This window comes from Monodon monoceros, unplaced genomic scaffold (genome assembly GCF_005190385.1).
Source record: "Monodon monoceros isolate NGI ecotype Baffin Bay Population unplaced genomic scaffold, NGI_Narwhal_1 Super_Scaffold_18, whole genome shotgun sequence".
Taxonomy (NCBI): domain Eukaryota; kingdom Metazoa; phylum Chordata; class Mammalia; order Artiodactyla; family Monodontidae; genus Monodon; species Monodon monoceros.
In genome coordinates this window covers 27707260-27723121 of record NW_021703774.1, presented here as the reverse complement: position 1 = coordinate 27723121, position 15862 = coordinate 27707260, and the positions used below count along the sequence as shown (strand labels likewise).

At 38.6% G+C, this 15862-nt stretch overlaps 1 protein-coding gene across 8 annotated transcripts in view; it reads right to left on the bottom strand.

The window, feature by feature from the left end:
- Positions 1-15862, bottom strand: part of CEP170 (centrosomal protein 170) — a 140880-nt gene that overhangs the window by 95527 nt on the left and 29491 nt on the right. For all 8 annotated transcript variants that reach the window (XM_029228169.1, XM_029228170.1, XM_029228168.1 and 5 more), the window contains exon 2: positions 15415-15560. In XM_029228169.1, the coding sequence (XP_029084002.1) occupies positions 15415-15519 (105 nt within the window). In that variant the 5' untranslated portion in view covers positions 15520-15560. The remainder of the gene's footprint in view (positions 1-15414; positions 15561-15862) is intronic.

Here is a 15862-nt window from a genome sequence, read left to right as displayed (position 1 = left end):
TATACCAATTCCAATCTCTAATCCTGAGCAGTAATATAGAATAGTAGTTTAAAGCACAGGTGTTGGAGTCAAAAAGAACTGGTCCAGCCACTTGCCAGTTTTGGGACCTTGGTAAAATTACTAATCTTTGTATAATCATTCTACAAAAAGGTAAACCTAGCTCACAGATTTTTTTTCTGAGGATTAAATGCATGGGAAGCATCTGAAAAGGCAATATCGCTCTGCCTAAAAACTCCTCTTACTGGCTAAGGTAAGATACAACAAGTCTTTAATATAGAACACAAGGCCTGCCACGATCTGGCCTCTTCTAATGCCCAAGTCTTAATTTCTCAAAACGTTTGCCTTCACATCTTATATACAAACTTCAAGGAACTATTTTAATTTACCTAAATAGACACTGAATGCCATGCTATCTTCAATACCACACACTCAACCACACTCTAACCTTCCAGAAACCATTTATTCATCTTTTAAGATAATTCAGCTAAAGCCATCTCCTCCAGAAGTCTTTCCAGATTTCACATTCCCACATTTCCTTGCAGGCAGAACTGACCAACCTCTTTTTTCTGTACCCCATACCAACTCCCATCACTGTCTTGTACATACTGTTTATACCCACTTATTTACATACACATATCCTTCTACTAGACTCTAAGCCTTAAAGGACAGAAAGACCCTATCTATATATACATTGGATATGAAATGGCTATTATTTCTCTTTCCTACTAAAAATATGAAAGAAAAAGACACAAATACATGGATACATATGTTAAGAAAAAACTAAAAAGAGAAAGATTGCCACTGTATGTCTCATCATTTAAAAATTTTAAAAGAGGGGCTTCCCTGGTGGCGCAATGGTTAAGAATCCGCCTGTCAATGCAGGGGACATGGGTTCGAGCCCTGGCCCAGGAAGATCCCACATGCCACACAGCAACTAAGCCTGTGTGCCACAACTACTGAGTCTGAGCTCTAGAGCTGATGAGCCACAACTACTGAGCCCACGAGCCGCAACTACTGAAGCCCGCGCACCTACAGCCAGCACTGTGCAACAAGAGAAGCCACTGCAATGAGGAGCCCACACACTGCAACAAAGAGTAGTCCCCGCTCGCCGCAACTAGAGAACACCCGCGTGCAGCAACGAAGACCCAACACAGCCAAAAATAAAAAAATAATTTAAAAAAAATGTTCTTTAAAGATAGTGTAGCTGAAATATTCTTTAAAAGTCCAGTTGCGTTTTTACAATCATAGTAATAAACAGTGATTTATCCTTTGCTATGTGCTCCAAAGGATAGATGAAAATTACTAACCTATGATCTTCAAAACACATTCTGTTAGTATATCATACAAAAATTAAAATATTAAAACAGTGAGTCAAATACAATTTTATTATATTTTCTATTATGCATTAGGAAAACTATTTAATTAGTATGATGATGATTCTCCAAATAGAGCAAAAGTCATGCATTTGGTACAATTAAGATAAAATTAGAATTTAGATATGAACTTTTTTCAAAATGCAACTCAACTTGTATATAGAAGAATCCAATATATTGTAATAAAACACAGTGACTAAGTCTTTCTGAATCTTAATTTTATCATCTGTAAAATGGAGGTAATTATACCTTTAAGAAATTCTTGAGGAACAACTGAACTAACATAAATGAACACTGAGAACAACAGAAAGTATAATTCAACGGCATGGTACTTTTAATAGTAGTAATATTGTGTATCACTCAAAACAAAGACGGGGGGCTTCCCTGGTGGCACAGTGGTTGAGAGTCCGCCTGCCGATGCAGGAGACGCAGGTTTGTGCCCCGGTCCGGAAGGATCCCACTTGCCGTGGAGTGGCTGGGCCCGTGGGCCATGGCCACTGAGCCTGCGCATCCGGAGCCTGTGCTCCGCGACGGGAGAGGCCGTGGCAGTGAGAGGCCCGCGTATCGCAAATAAAAAAACAAACAAACAAAAAAAAACAAAGACGGTATAATCTTTACCCAATAATTATACTGTATACCTTTCATTCACGGCTCTGTAAGATTTATTTTACATATGTCTTATGGAACATAGCATGGTATAATCATCTTTCTATAGCACAACAAACAAGCACAGCAAGTTCATTAATTTGCTAAAGTCTTCCAAGGTAAGTGGCAGAAACAAAACTCGAATTCCAGAATCCCTTGTTTAATCACCAACTCTTTAATATCCAAGCACATTTTCTTCTCAATGACCACATTCTTTAGACTACCATTTTTGGAATGAGATGAAATAACAACAAAAAATTCAAAACTTTTTTTTGGTCATAATTAACAAAAAAATGTAATTGTAATCAAACAGAGCATATGACCTCATGGATTATTTGTTTCCATTTTGCACTGGGTTTTAAGCTACATTATTATCAAAGTATTGCTTACAATGCCAGTAAATCTATTTGTAGTTGAAATCTTTACAGGTAAGAAACTACTGAAAATTATTCAGAGGCAGAGATTCTAAAACCTAACTACCAACCAGTTGTTTCCTGTATGTTACAAATAAAGGGTTATAAACCATAAATACTAAATTAGGTTAGCAAAATTTAAAAGATCTTCTTTTATTGACTCTTTAAAAAAGCAAATAGTAATTATTTGTATTTCTAACAATTTTACTTCTCACAACTGATCTAACCAATGTAGAACCATTTCATCTACATAATGCCTTAAAATGAAAATATAACTTCATCAACTCTAGAGCTCTGAACAAATATACTTCACTAATATTTATATACTTCTAAGTCTCCACTTCTCCATACGTGAGCTTAGTTCACTTTTCAGAAATAATATAAAAAGAATAGTAAGTTTTAAATAATCCATTTATTTTACTAATATTCTATGAAAGACTAAACCATTTATTTATTTATTTATTTATTTTATTTTACTTTTTACGGCTTGGCCTTTTTTTTTTTAACATCTCTATTGGAGTATAATTGCTTTACAATGGTGTGTTAGTTTCTGCTTTATAACAAAGTGAATCAGTTATACATATACATATATCCCCATACCTCTTCCCTCTAACGTCTCCCACCCTCCCTGTCCCACCCCTCTAGGTGGTCACAAAGCACCGAGCTGATCTCCCTGTGTTATGTGGCTGCTTCCCACTAGCTATATATTTGACATTTGGTAGTGTATATATGTCCATGCAACTCTCTCACTTTGTCCCAGCTTACCCTTCCCCCTCCCCGTATCCTCAAGTCCATTCTCTAGTAGGTCTGTGTCTTTATGCCTGTCTTACCCCTAGGTTCTACATGACCATTTTTGTTTTAGATTCCATATATATCTGTTAGCATATGGTATTTGTTTTTCTCTTTCTGACTTACTTCACTCTGTGTGACAGACTCTAGGTCCATCCACCTCACTACAAGTAACTCAATTTCGTTTCTTTTTGTGGCTGAGTAATATTCCATTGTATACATGTGCCAAATCTTCTATATCCATTCATCTGTTGATGGACACTTAGGTTGCTTGCATGTCCTAGCTATTGTAAATAGAGCTGCAATGAACATTATGGTACATGACTCTTTTTGAATTATGGTTTTCTCAGTATATATGCCCAGTAGTGGGATTGCTGAGTCATATGGTAGTTCTATTTGTAGGTTTTAAGGAACCTCCATACTGTTCTCCATAGTGGCTGTATCAATTTACATTCCCACCAACAGTGTGAGATGGTTCCCTTTTCTCCACACCCACTCCAGCATTTATTGTTTGTAGATTTTTTGAAGATGTCCATTCTGACCGGTGTGAAATGATATCCCATTGTATTTTTGATTTGAATTTCTCTCATGATTAATGATGCTGAGAATTCTTTCATGTGCTTGTTGGCAATCTGTATATTTTCTTTGGAGAAATGTCTATGTAGGTCTTCTGCCCATTTTTGGACTGGGTTGATTTTTGTTTTTTGATATTGAGCTGCATGAGCTGCTTGTAAATTTTGGAGATAACGCTTTGTCAGTTGCTTCATTTGCAAATATTTTCTCCCATTCTGAGGGTTGTCTTTTCATCTTGTTTATGGTTTCCTTTGCTGTGCAAAAGCTTTTAAGTTTCATTAGGTCCCATTTGTTTCTTTTTCTTTTTCTTTCCATTTCTGTAGGAGGTGGGTCAAAAAGGATCTTGCTGTGATTTATGTCAAAGAGTGTTCTGCCTATGTTTTCCTCTAAGAGTTTGACAGTGTCTGGCCCTACATTTAGGTCTTTAATCCATTTTGAGGTTATTTTTGTGTATGGTGTTACACAGTGTTCTAATTTCATTCTTTTACATGTAGCTGTCCAGTTTTACCAGCACCACTTATTGAAAAGGCTGTCTTTTCTCCACTGTATATTCTTGCTTCCTTTATCAAAGATAAGGTGACCATATGTGCGTGGGTTTATCTCTGGGCTTTCTATCCTGTTCCATCGATCTATTATTTCTGTTTTTGTGCAATACCATACTGTCTTGATTACTGTAGCTTTGCAGTATAGTCTGAAGTCAGGGAGCCTGATTCCTCCAGCTCCGTTTTTCTTTCTCAAGATTGCTTTGGCTATTCGGGGTCTTTTGTGATTCCACACAAATTGTGAAATATTTTGTGCTGGTTCTGTGAAAAATGCCATTGGTAGTTTGATAGGGATTGCATTGAATCTGTAGATTGCTTTGGGTAGTAGTCATTTTCACAATGTTGATTCTTCCAATCCAAGAACATGGTATATCACTCCATCTATTTGTATCATCTTTAATTTCATTCATCAGTGTCTTATAATTTTCTGCATACAGGTCTTTTGTCTCCTTAGGCAGGTTTATACCTAGATATTTTATTCTTTTTGTTGCAATGGTAAATGGGAGTGTTTTCTTGATTTCACTTTCAGATTTTTCATCATTAGTGTATAGGAATGCAAGAGATTTCTGTGCATTAATTTTGTATCCTGCAACTTTACCAAATTCATTGATTGGGTCTAGTAATTTTCTAGTAGCATCTTTAGGATTCTCTATGTATAGTATCATGTCATGTGCAAACAGTGATAGCTTTACTTATTCTTTTACAATTTAGATTCCTTTTATTTCTTTTTCTTCTCTGATTGCTGTGGCTAAAACTTCCAAAACTATGTTGAGTAATAGTGGTGAGAGTGGGCAACTTTGTCTTGTTCCTGATCTTAATGGAAATGGTTTCAGTTTTTCACCATTGAGAACGATGTTGGCTGTGGGTTTGTCATATATAGCCTTTATTATGTTGAGGTAAGTTCCCTCTATGCCTACTTTGTGGAGGGTTTTTATCATAAATAGGTGTTGAATTCTGCCAAAAGCTTTCTCTGCATCTATTGAGATGATCATATGGTTTTTCTCCTTCAACTGGTTATTATGATGTAACACATTGATTGATTTGTGTATACTGAAGAATCCTGGCATTCCTGGGATAAACCCCACTTAATCATCGTGTATGATCCTTTTAATGTGCTGTTGGATTCTGTTTGCTAGTATTTTGTTGAGGATTTTTGCATCTATGTTCATCAGTGATATTGGCTTGTAGTTTTCTTTCTATGTGACATCTTTGGTTTCGGTATCAGGGTGATGGTGGCCTTGTAGAATTAGTCTGGGAGTGTTCCTCTCTCTGCTATATTTTGGAAGAGTTTGAGAAGGATAGGTGTTAGCTCTTCTCTAAATGTTTGATAGAATTCACCTCTGAAGCCATCTGGTCCGGGGCTTTTGTTTCTTGGAAGATTTTTAATCACAGTTTCAATTTCAGTGCTTCTGATTGATCTGTTCATATTTTCTATTTCTTCCTGGTTCAGTCTTTGAAGGTTGTGCATTTGTACGACTTTGTCCATTTCTTCCAGGTTGTCCATTTTATTGGCATACAGTTGCTTGTAGTACTCTCTCACAATCCTTTGTATTTCTGCAGTGTCAGTTTTTTCTTCTCCTTTTTCATTTCTAATTCTATTGATTTGAGTCTTCTCCCTCTTTTTCTTGATGAGTCTGCCTAATGGTTTATCAATTTTGTTTATCTTCTCAAAGAACCAGCTTTTAGTTTTATTGATCTTTGCTATCGTTTCCTTCATTTCTTTTTCATTTATTTCTGATCTGATCTTTATGATTTTCTTTCTGCTAACTTTGTTGTTCTTTCTCTAATTGCTTTAGGTGTAAGGTCAGGTTGTTTATTTGAGATGTTTCTTGTTTCTTAAGGTAGGATCATATTGCTATAAACTTCCCTCTTAGAACTGCTTTTGCTGCATCCCATAGGTTTTGGGTCGTCGTGTTTTCACTGTCATTTGTTTCTAGGTATTTTTTGATTTCTTCAGTGATCTCTTGGTTATTAAGTAGTTTATTGTTTAGCCTCCATGTGTTTTTATTTCTTACACATTTTTTCCTGTAATTGATATCTAGTCTCATGGCGTTCTGGTCAAAAAGATACTTGATATGATTTCAACTCTCTTAAGTTTACCAAGCCTTGACTTGTGACCCAAGATATGATCTATCCTGGAAAATGTTCCATAAGCACTTGAGAAGAAAGTGTATTCTGTTGTTTTTGGATGGAATGTCTTATAAATATCAATTAAGTCCATCTTCTTTAATGTATCATTTGAAGCTTGTGTTTCCTTATTTATTTTCATTTTGGATGATCTGTCCATTGGTGAAAGTGGGGTGTTACAGTTCCCTACTATGATTGTGTTACTGTCAGTTTCCCCTTTTATGGCTGTTAGTATTTGCCTTATGTATTGAGGTGCTCCTATGCTGGGTGCATAAATATTTACAATTGTTATATCTTCTTCTAGGATTGATCCGTTGATCTTTAGGTAGTGTCCTTCTTTGTCTCTTGTAATAGTCTTTGTTTTAAAGTCTATTTTGTCTGACATGAGAATTGCTACTGCAGCTTTCTTTTGATATCCATTTGCATGGAATATCTTTTTCCATCCCCTCACTTTCAGCCTGTATGTGTTCCTAGGTCTGAAGTGCGTCTCTTGCAGACAGCATATATACGAGTCTTGTTTTTGTATCCATTCAGCCAGTCTATGTCTTTTGGTTGGAGCATTTAATCCATTTACATTTAAGGTAATTATCGATATGTATGTTCCTATTACCATTTTCTTAATTCTTTTGGGTTTGTTATTGTAGGTCTTTTCCTTCTCTTGTGTTTCCTGCGTAGAGAAGTTCCTTTAGCATTTGTTGTAAAGTTGGTTTGGTATTGCTGAATTCTCTTAGCTTCTGCTTGTCTGTAAAGGTTTTAATTTCTCCATCAAATCTGAATGAGACCGTTTCTGGGTAGAGTAATCTTGGTTGTAGGTTTTTCCCCTTCATCACTTTAAATATCCTGCCACTCTCTTCCAGCTTGCATAGTTTCTGCTGAAATATCAGCTGTTAACCTTATGGTGATTCTGTTGTATGTTATTTGTTCTTTTTCCCTTGCTGCTTTTAACACTTTTTCTTCATATTTAATTTTTGATGGTTTTATTAATATGTGTCTTGGCGTGTTTCTCCTTGGATTTATCCTGTATGGGACTCTCTGTGCTTTCTGGATTTGATTAACTCTTTCCTTTCCCGTATTAGGGAAGGTTTCAACTAAAATCGCTTCAAATATTTTCTCAGTCCCTTTCTATTTCTCTTCTTCTTCTGGGACCCCTATAATTCGAATGTTGGTGTGTTTAATGTTGTCCCAGAGGTCTTTGAGACTGTCCTCAATTCTTTTCATTTCTTTTTCTTTAATCTGCTCTGCAGTAGTTATTTCCAGTATTTTATCTTCCAGGTCACTTATCCATTCTTTTGCCTCAGTTATTCTGCTATTGATCCCTTTTAGAGAATTTTAATTTCATTTATTGTGTGGTTCATCACTGTTTGTTTGCTCTTTAGTTCTTCTAGGTCCTTGTTAAACATTTCTTGTATTTTCTCCATTCTATTTCTAAGATTTTGGATCATCTTTACTATCATTATTCTGAATTCTTTTTCAGGTAGACTGCCTATTTCCTCTTCATTTGTTAGGTCTGGTGGGTTTTCACCTTGCTCCTTCATTTGCTGTGTGCTTCTCTGTCTTCTCATTTTGCTTACCTTACTGCATTTGGGGTCTCCTTTTCATAGGCTGCAAGTTCGTAGTTCCCGTTGTTTTGGGTGTCTGCCCCCAGTGGCTAAGGTTGGTTCAGTGGGTTGTGTAGGCTTCCCGGTGGAGGGGACTAGGGCCTGTGTTCTGGTGGATGAGGCTGGATCTTGTTTTCTGGTGGGCAGGTCCACGTCTGGTGGTGTGTTTTGGGGTGTCTGTCTGTGGCCTTATGATTTTACGCAGCCTTTCCACTAATGGGTGGGGTTGTGTTCCTGTCTTGCTAGTTGTTTGGTATAGGGTGTCCAGCACTGGAGCTTGCTGGTCGTTGAGTGGAGCTGGGTTTTGGCGTTGAGATGGAGATCTCTGGGAGATTTTCGCTGTTTGATATTACCTGGAGCTGGGTGGTCTGTTGTGGACCAATGTCCTGAACTTGGGTCTCCCACCTCAGAGGCACAGCCCTGACACCTGGCTGGAGCACCAAGAGCCTGTCATCCACATGGCTCAGAATAAAATGGAGAAGAAATACAAAGAAAGAAGAAGATAAAATTAAATTAAATTAAATTAAAAAGTTATTAAAATAAAAATTATTTAAAAAAAAATTTAAAGTAATAAAGAAGAAAGAAAGAAAGAAGAGAGCAACCACACCAAAAAACAAACCCACCGATGACAAGAAGCGCTAAAAACTATAGTAAAAAAAGACAGACAGAACCCTAGGACAAATGGTAAAAGCAAAGCTATACAGACAAAATCACACATAGATGCATAGACATGCACACTTAGAAAAAAAGGGAAAAAAAATATATATATCATTGCTCCCAAAGTCCATCTCCTCAATTTGGGATGATTCGTTTTGTATTCAAGTATTCCACAGATGCAGGGTACATCGAGTTAACTGTGGTGAGTTAATCCGCTGCTCCTGATGCTGCTGGGAGAGATTTCCCTTTCTCTTCTTTGTTCGCACAGCTCCTGGGTTTCAGCTTTGGATTTGGCCCTGCCTCTGTGAGTAGGTCACCTGAGGGCGTCTGTTCTTCACTCAGTAAGGACGGGGTTAGCTGATTTGGGGGCCCTGGCTCACTCAGGCCAGGGGGAGGGAGGGGTACAGAATGCTGGGGGAGCCTGTGGCGGCAGAGGCCGGCGTGACATTGCACCAGCCTGAGGTGCGCTGTGTGTTCTCCTGGGGAAGTTGTCCCTGGATCACGGGACCCTGGCAGTGGCAGACTGCACAGGCTCTCGGGACGTGCAGTGTGGATAGTGACCTGTGCTTGCACACAGGCTTCTTGGTGGATGCAGCAGCAGCCTTAGCATCTCACGCCCGTCTCTGGGGTCCGTGCTGATAGCTGCAGCTCACGCCCATCTCTGGAGCTCCTTTAAGCAGCGCTCTGAATCCCCTCTTCTTGCGCACCAGGAAACAAAGAGGCATGAAAAAGTCTCTTGCCTCTTCAGCAGCTCCAGACTTTTTCCCAGACTCCCTCCAGGCTAGCCGTGGCGCACTAGCCCCCTTCAGGCTGTGTTCACACAGCCAACCCCAGTCCTCTCCCTGGGATCTGACAGAAGCCCATGCCTCAGCTCTCAGCCCCCACCCGTCCAGGCAGGTGAGCAGACAAGCCTCTTGGGCTGGTGAGTGCTGGTCGGCACCGATCCTCTCTGTGGGAATCTCTCCACTTTGCCCTCTGCACCCCTGTTGCTGCACTCTCCTCTGCGGCTCCGAAGCTCCGCAGTCTCCGCCCACGAAGGGGCTTCCTAGTGTGTGGAAACCTTTCCTCTTTCACAGCTCCCTCCCACTGGTGCAGGTTCCATCCCTATTCTTTTGCCTCTGTTTTTTCTTTTTTCTTTTGCCCTACCCAGGTACGTGGGGAAGTTTCTTGCCTTTTGGGAGGTCTGAGGTCTTCTGCCAGCGTTCAGTTGGTGTTGTGTAGGAGCTGTTCCACATGTAGATAGATGTATTTCTGATGTATTTGTGGGGAGGAAGGTGATCTCCATGTCGTACTCTTTTGCCACCTTGAAGCTCCTCGACTAAACCATTTAAAAACTAAATATAGGGTTTCCCTGGTGGCGCAGTGGTTGAGAGTCCGTCTGCCGATGCAGGGGACATGGGTTCGTGCCCTGGTCCGGGAAGATTCCACATGCCGCGGAGCGGCTAGGTCCGTGAGCCATGGCCGCTGAGCCTGCACGTCCAGATCCTGTGCTCCGCAACAGGAGAGGCCACAACAGTGAGAGGCCCACGTACCGCGAAAAAAAAACAAAACTAAATACAATTTGCAAATACTTGTTCTTACTTCCATACAAAAGATGTGTCTTTCTGTACTAAGAAGAGTTCCATTAATTTGTAGCACTGATTCTGACTACCAGGTAACCATGATGGCAATCAAATCATGGAACTTTTTCAGAGAATACACTGTGTCCAGGGTAGTGCTAAAAGGAGTATGCTCCTATCAGATTAAGGGCAGAAGTATCTCTAGAGGTGGAGTCTGAGTAACAGGTCAAAACTGGTTTTCTTCTTGCCTGATCATGGAGTTTCACCAACTTTATATTTTATTTTTTAAATAAAGCATAAATTTAAAAATAGTCATAAGTAGAATAGATGCCCACATCAGACACATTGATGAATTTTAAATAAAAATGTTATTTTAATGTTTGACTTCTTATAGTGGTAATAGTGGTTTTTGTGCTTTAAAAATTATTGATTTTCTTTTAATTTGTTATAAAGGCATTATTTTGATTATAATACCTGAATTGATTCAACGATATTTTAAAATTCTATTGCCATTGATTTCCCTCTAAATTTTTCACTGTGGTAAAATATATATAACATAATATTTGTCATTTTAACCATTTTCATTGTACGATTCAGTGGCATTAATTAAATTTACAATGTTGTGCAATCATCACCATTGCACAATATCCGATTCCAAAATTTAACACCCCAAACCATACCCCTTTCCAAAATTCTTTCATCACTCCAAACAGAAACTGTAACTGTATAGCAATAACTCTTCAACCCTCCTTCCTCCAGCCACTGGTAACCACTAATCTACTTTGTATCTCTATGAATTTGCTTGTTTTAGATATTTCATGTAAATGGAATCATACATTTGTCATTTGTTTCTAGCTTATTTCATTTAGCATAATGTTTTCAAGGTTCATTTCTGTTGTAGCATGTATTCAAACTTCGTTTCTTTTTGTAACTGAGTAATAATCCATTATATGTATTGACATATACTGTATTTTGTTTACCCCTTCATCTGCTGCTGGACACTTGGGTTGTTGTCACCTTTTGGCGACTGTGAATAACACTACAATGAACACTGACTTAAATACAAGTATCTGTTTGAGTCCTAGCTTTCAATTATTCTGGGTATAGCCTACTAGTGGAATTACTGGGTCATATGATAATTCTGTTTAGCTTTTTGAGGGACCACTAAATTGTTTTCCACAGCGGCTACCCCATTTTTCACATTCCCACCAGCAAAGTACAAGAATTTCAATTTCTCCATACCCTTACCAACACTTATCTTCTTTTTTTTTTTCTTTAACATTATTGCCATCCCAGTAGATGTGAAGCAGTATTTCATTGCGGTTCTGATCTGCATTTCTTAATGACAAATGATGTTGAGTGACTTTCATGTGCTTATTAGCCATTTTTATATCTCTTTGGAGAAATGTCTACTCAAGTCTTTTGACCATTTTTTAAGGGGGCTGTTTGTATATTTGTTGTTGAGTTGTAGGAGTTCTTTATATACTCTGGATATTATAAGATATATATGGTTTTGCAAATATTTTCTCCAATTCTGAGAGTTGTCTTTTTCCTCTCTTGATAGTATCCTTAGATGCACAAGTTTTTAATTTTGATGAAGTCCAATTTACCTACTTTTTCTTTTGTTGCTTGTGCTATTGGTATCATATCTAAGAATCCACTGCCAAATCCAAGGTCATGACGATTTATCCCTATGATTTCTTCTAAGAGTTTTATGGCTTTAGCTCTTATATGCAGGTCACTGATCCATTTTGAGTTAATTTTTATATGTGTTGTAAGGTAGGGGTCCAAATTCATTCTTTAACATGTAGAAATCCGGTTGTCCTAGCTTTATCTGTTGGAAAGACCACTCTTTCGTCTACTGAATGGACTTGGCACCCTTCTCAAAAACCTACTGTAGCAGTTTCCTTGGGCTGCCATAAAAAAGTACCATAAATTGAGTAGCTTAAAACAGTCCAAGTTTATTCTCTCAAAGTTCTGGATTCACGAAGTCCAAAATCAAGGACTTGGCAGGGCCATGTTTCCTCCAAAACTTCCATGGAAGAATCCTTCCTTGCCTCTTCCAGTTTCTGGTAGCCCCAGGTTTCCTTAGCTTCTGGTAGCATTAACTCTTAATCTCTGCTTCTATCTTTACATGGCTGTCTTCTCTCTGTGTCTGTCTCCTCCTCATCATATGACACCAAGTTATATTGGCTTAAGGTCCACCCTAATGACTTCATTTAACTTGATCACATCCTCAAAGACCCTATTTCCTAATAAGATCACATTCACAAGTATGGGATATTAGGACTTTGATACATCTTTGGGGGTGGGGGACACAATTCAAACCATAACAGCCATAGATATATGGGTTTTCTTCTGAACTCTTCATTCTGTTCCATTTGTCTGTATGTCTACCCTTATTCCAGTATTGCTAGCTTTGTAATAAATTTTGAAGCTGAGAAGTGAGTTGTGTAACTTTATTCTTCTTTTTCAACATTGTTTTGCCATTTTTAAATTTTGCCAAACTTTGCCAAACTCTTCAGAAACAGAAAATCTTTAATCAATCTTCATTATGGGTCACATTTTCCTGCTTCTTTACAGGCCTGATAATTTTTTATTGGCTAACAAACACTGGGAATTTTACCTTTCTATTTCTGTATTCCTATAAATATTCTTGAACTTTGGTCTGGGACACAGCTAAGTTACTTAAAAACAGTGTGACCCTTTTGAGTATTGTTTTTAAGATTGAGATAAGAGTAGAACTCAGACTAGGGTTAATTATTTCCCCACTACTAAGGGGTAGAGACCAATTCCCTGTGAATTGTGAGGTTTTCCAGTCTGGCTGTTAGCAACAGGCACCATTCCTGACCCTGTTAGTGCTGGATGCTGTTAACTCTAATTTGAGTGGGATTTTTTCCCCTGCCCTTGGGTAGTTTCTTCACATATGTGTGCTGATCAGTACTCAACTGCATACTCAAGGGTAATCCTCCACAGAGTTCTTTCTCTATGTAGCTCTTTCCTCTCCGATGGTGTGTCCTGTGAATTGGAACCCATCTTGGTCTCCTTGGACTCGCAGCTTCCTCCCTCCACCTCACAAATTGTCAGACAACTTACATTTGTTACACATAATCCAGGACACAGACACCTTACCAGTCATGTCTCTTAATCTTATCTCCATGTAAGAAAAGATTTATTCTGCAAGCTCCTAAACAGCCATTCCCACATTTCCTAAGATACTGCTCTGCTAGTTGACAGAAATGCCACATAGAAAGTACCCCTTCCACTCTCTAATGAATGAGTTCCCCCCAGTTTGAACTTAAGATATGTTTCAGTTACAAGGGGCCTATATCCAAACAGAATCATTACTGCCTTCTTCTCAGTTGCTAGTCTCACTACTCCATCTCACTGAGGAGCCCAGAAAAATCTCTGTACTATTCTATTTCTCTCATTGAATTTCTTTAAATAAGGTTTCATTATACATGTAACTCATATACTCATATAGCTATATAGTGGCTTTACTTTTACTGTCTCAAAACTATAAAATAAGTTCTTTAATTTTAAAGTAAAAACGTACGTAAACATATGCAAATCTGACTTTTCTGGGGACAATGTAGGTTTCTCAGTCTCAGCACTATTGATATTTTTGGCCAAATAATTCTTTGTTGGGTGTGTTTGGTGGGGGTGGTATAGGAGGTATGAAGAAGTATGTTATATACTGTAGGATGTTTGCAACCCCCCCGGTCTCTTGACCTTTGCCTACTGAATGTCAGTAGCAACCACCTCCAACCCTCTACCATGCACAACAATCAAAATGGGGACTTCCCTGATTGTCCAGTGGGTAAGACTCTGCGCTCCCAATGCAGGGGGCCCAGGTTCAATCCCTGGTCAGGGAACTAGATCCCAGTGCAACTAAAGATCCTGCAACTAAGAAGTTTGCATGCTGCAACTAAAGATCCTGCATGAGGCAACGAAGATCCCATGTGCCACAACTAAGACCTGGGGCAGCCTAAATAAATAAATGACTAAATAAATAAATATATTTAAAAAAATCAACTGTCTCTTAAAAAAAAAAAAATCAAAATGTCTCCAAATACTGCCAAATATCTTTTGGGAGAATTGGGGGAAGGCAGGATCACCCCAGTTGAGAAAATCTGGGCTAACAGAACAAATCTCTCTATTCTAAGTACTTGTTTACAGTTTTTTTACCAACAAAACGGGGGAGGGCAAGGGGATAAGATTCTAATCTAGATTACCAGGACCTATTAAAGTAACTAAATCTCAAAAACCTGGGGATCCATTTTTCTAATTACTTTGCTCAAAAACATCTTAAAAGGGCTTCCCTGGTGGCGCAGGGGTTAAGAATCCGCCTGCCAACGCAGGGGACAGGGGTTCGAGCCCTGGTCCAGGAAGATCCCAAATGCCGCGGAGCAACTAAGCCCGTGTGCCACAACTACTGAGCCTGCGCTCTAGAGCCTGTGAGCCACAACTACTGAAGCCCCTGCACCTAGAGCCCGTGCTCCGCAACAAGAGAAGCTACCGCAATGAGAAGCCCGCGCACTGCAACGAAGAGCAGCCCCCGCTCACCGCAACTAGAGAAAGCCCGCGTGCAGCAACGAAGACCCAACAAAGCCAAAAATAAATAAAATAAATAAATAAAATAAAAAATAAATTAATTTAAAAAAATCTTATAAGTATGTTTTAAAAGTAACTCCTTTATACATAATTCAGTAAATGCCAACAATCTGTATGCTCAAACTACTGGAAGATATAATGAAAACCTCGAAAAGAAAAAGAGAGATTAATTCCAGTATCAATTAAGTACCCATAATTAAAATTCAGTTTTACTTCATTCTATGCTAATTTTATGAATTACTTACAAGTCTCATTTTAAAAGTGTATAATGTGAAACTTCTTACTTCTTAAAAACAAAATTCTCTACTCAAAGCTCTCATTTTTCAAAATATAATCTCCAAGACTTAGAACTTATTTTTAAATGATACAAGGGGAGAAAATTTATTAAACTAGTAACTAGAGCTTAAAGAGGGAGAGCTGGAAAGTTCAAATGTTAAGTAGAGTTGCTCTCCAAAGGAGTAGAAAAACATTTCATGTCAGTTCCAGGTTTTCAGTCGACACATACAGAAGGCAGACGCAATTACCTGCAACATGAGCTCACAGTCATCTCTTCCAACAAAAATCATTTCTCGTGGCAGCCTGTGGCGAGTGCCTCCACTGCTCACCAAAAACCAGGATGTTAAGCTCATTTTCTGCTTAGCTTCTAAGTCTTTGGCAAAGCTACGTCATCCTGCAGAGAGAGATTCAGAAAAACATACATTTAGATATTTTCAACTTTAGCATTTATTCACCAAACCCTATAACTAGGCCTTGGAATAGAACTGCATTCAACATTTACCCCTGACTACATAAATAAGACAGGCCACGGGTCCCAGGAAACAACATATCTACCAAATTCTCAGCAGTAAATTAAGTCCATGGACTCCATTAAGAGTTCACTTTGCAAACATTACAGTCCCAGATCTTACTACATCTCAAGTACAGTCATAAACTATAACCTTTGCCCTATGACTTTGCAATTCCTCCAATTAA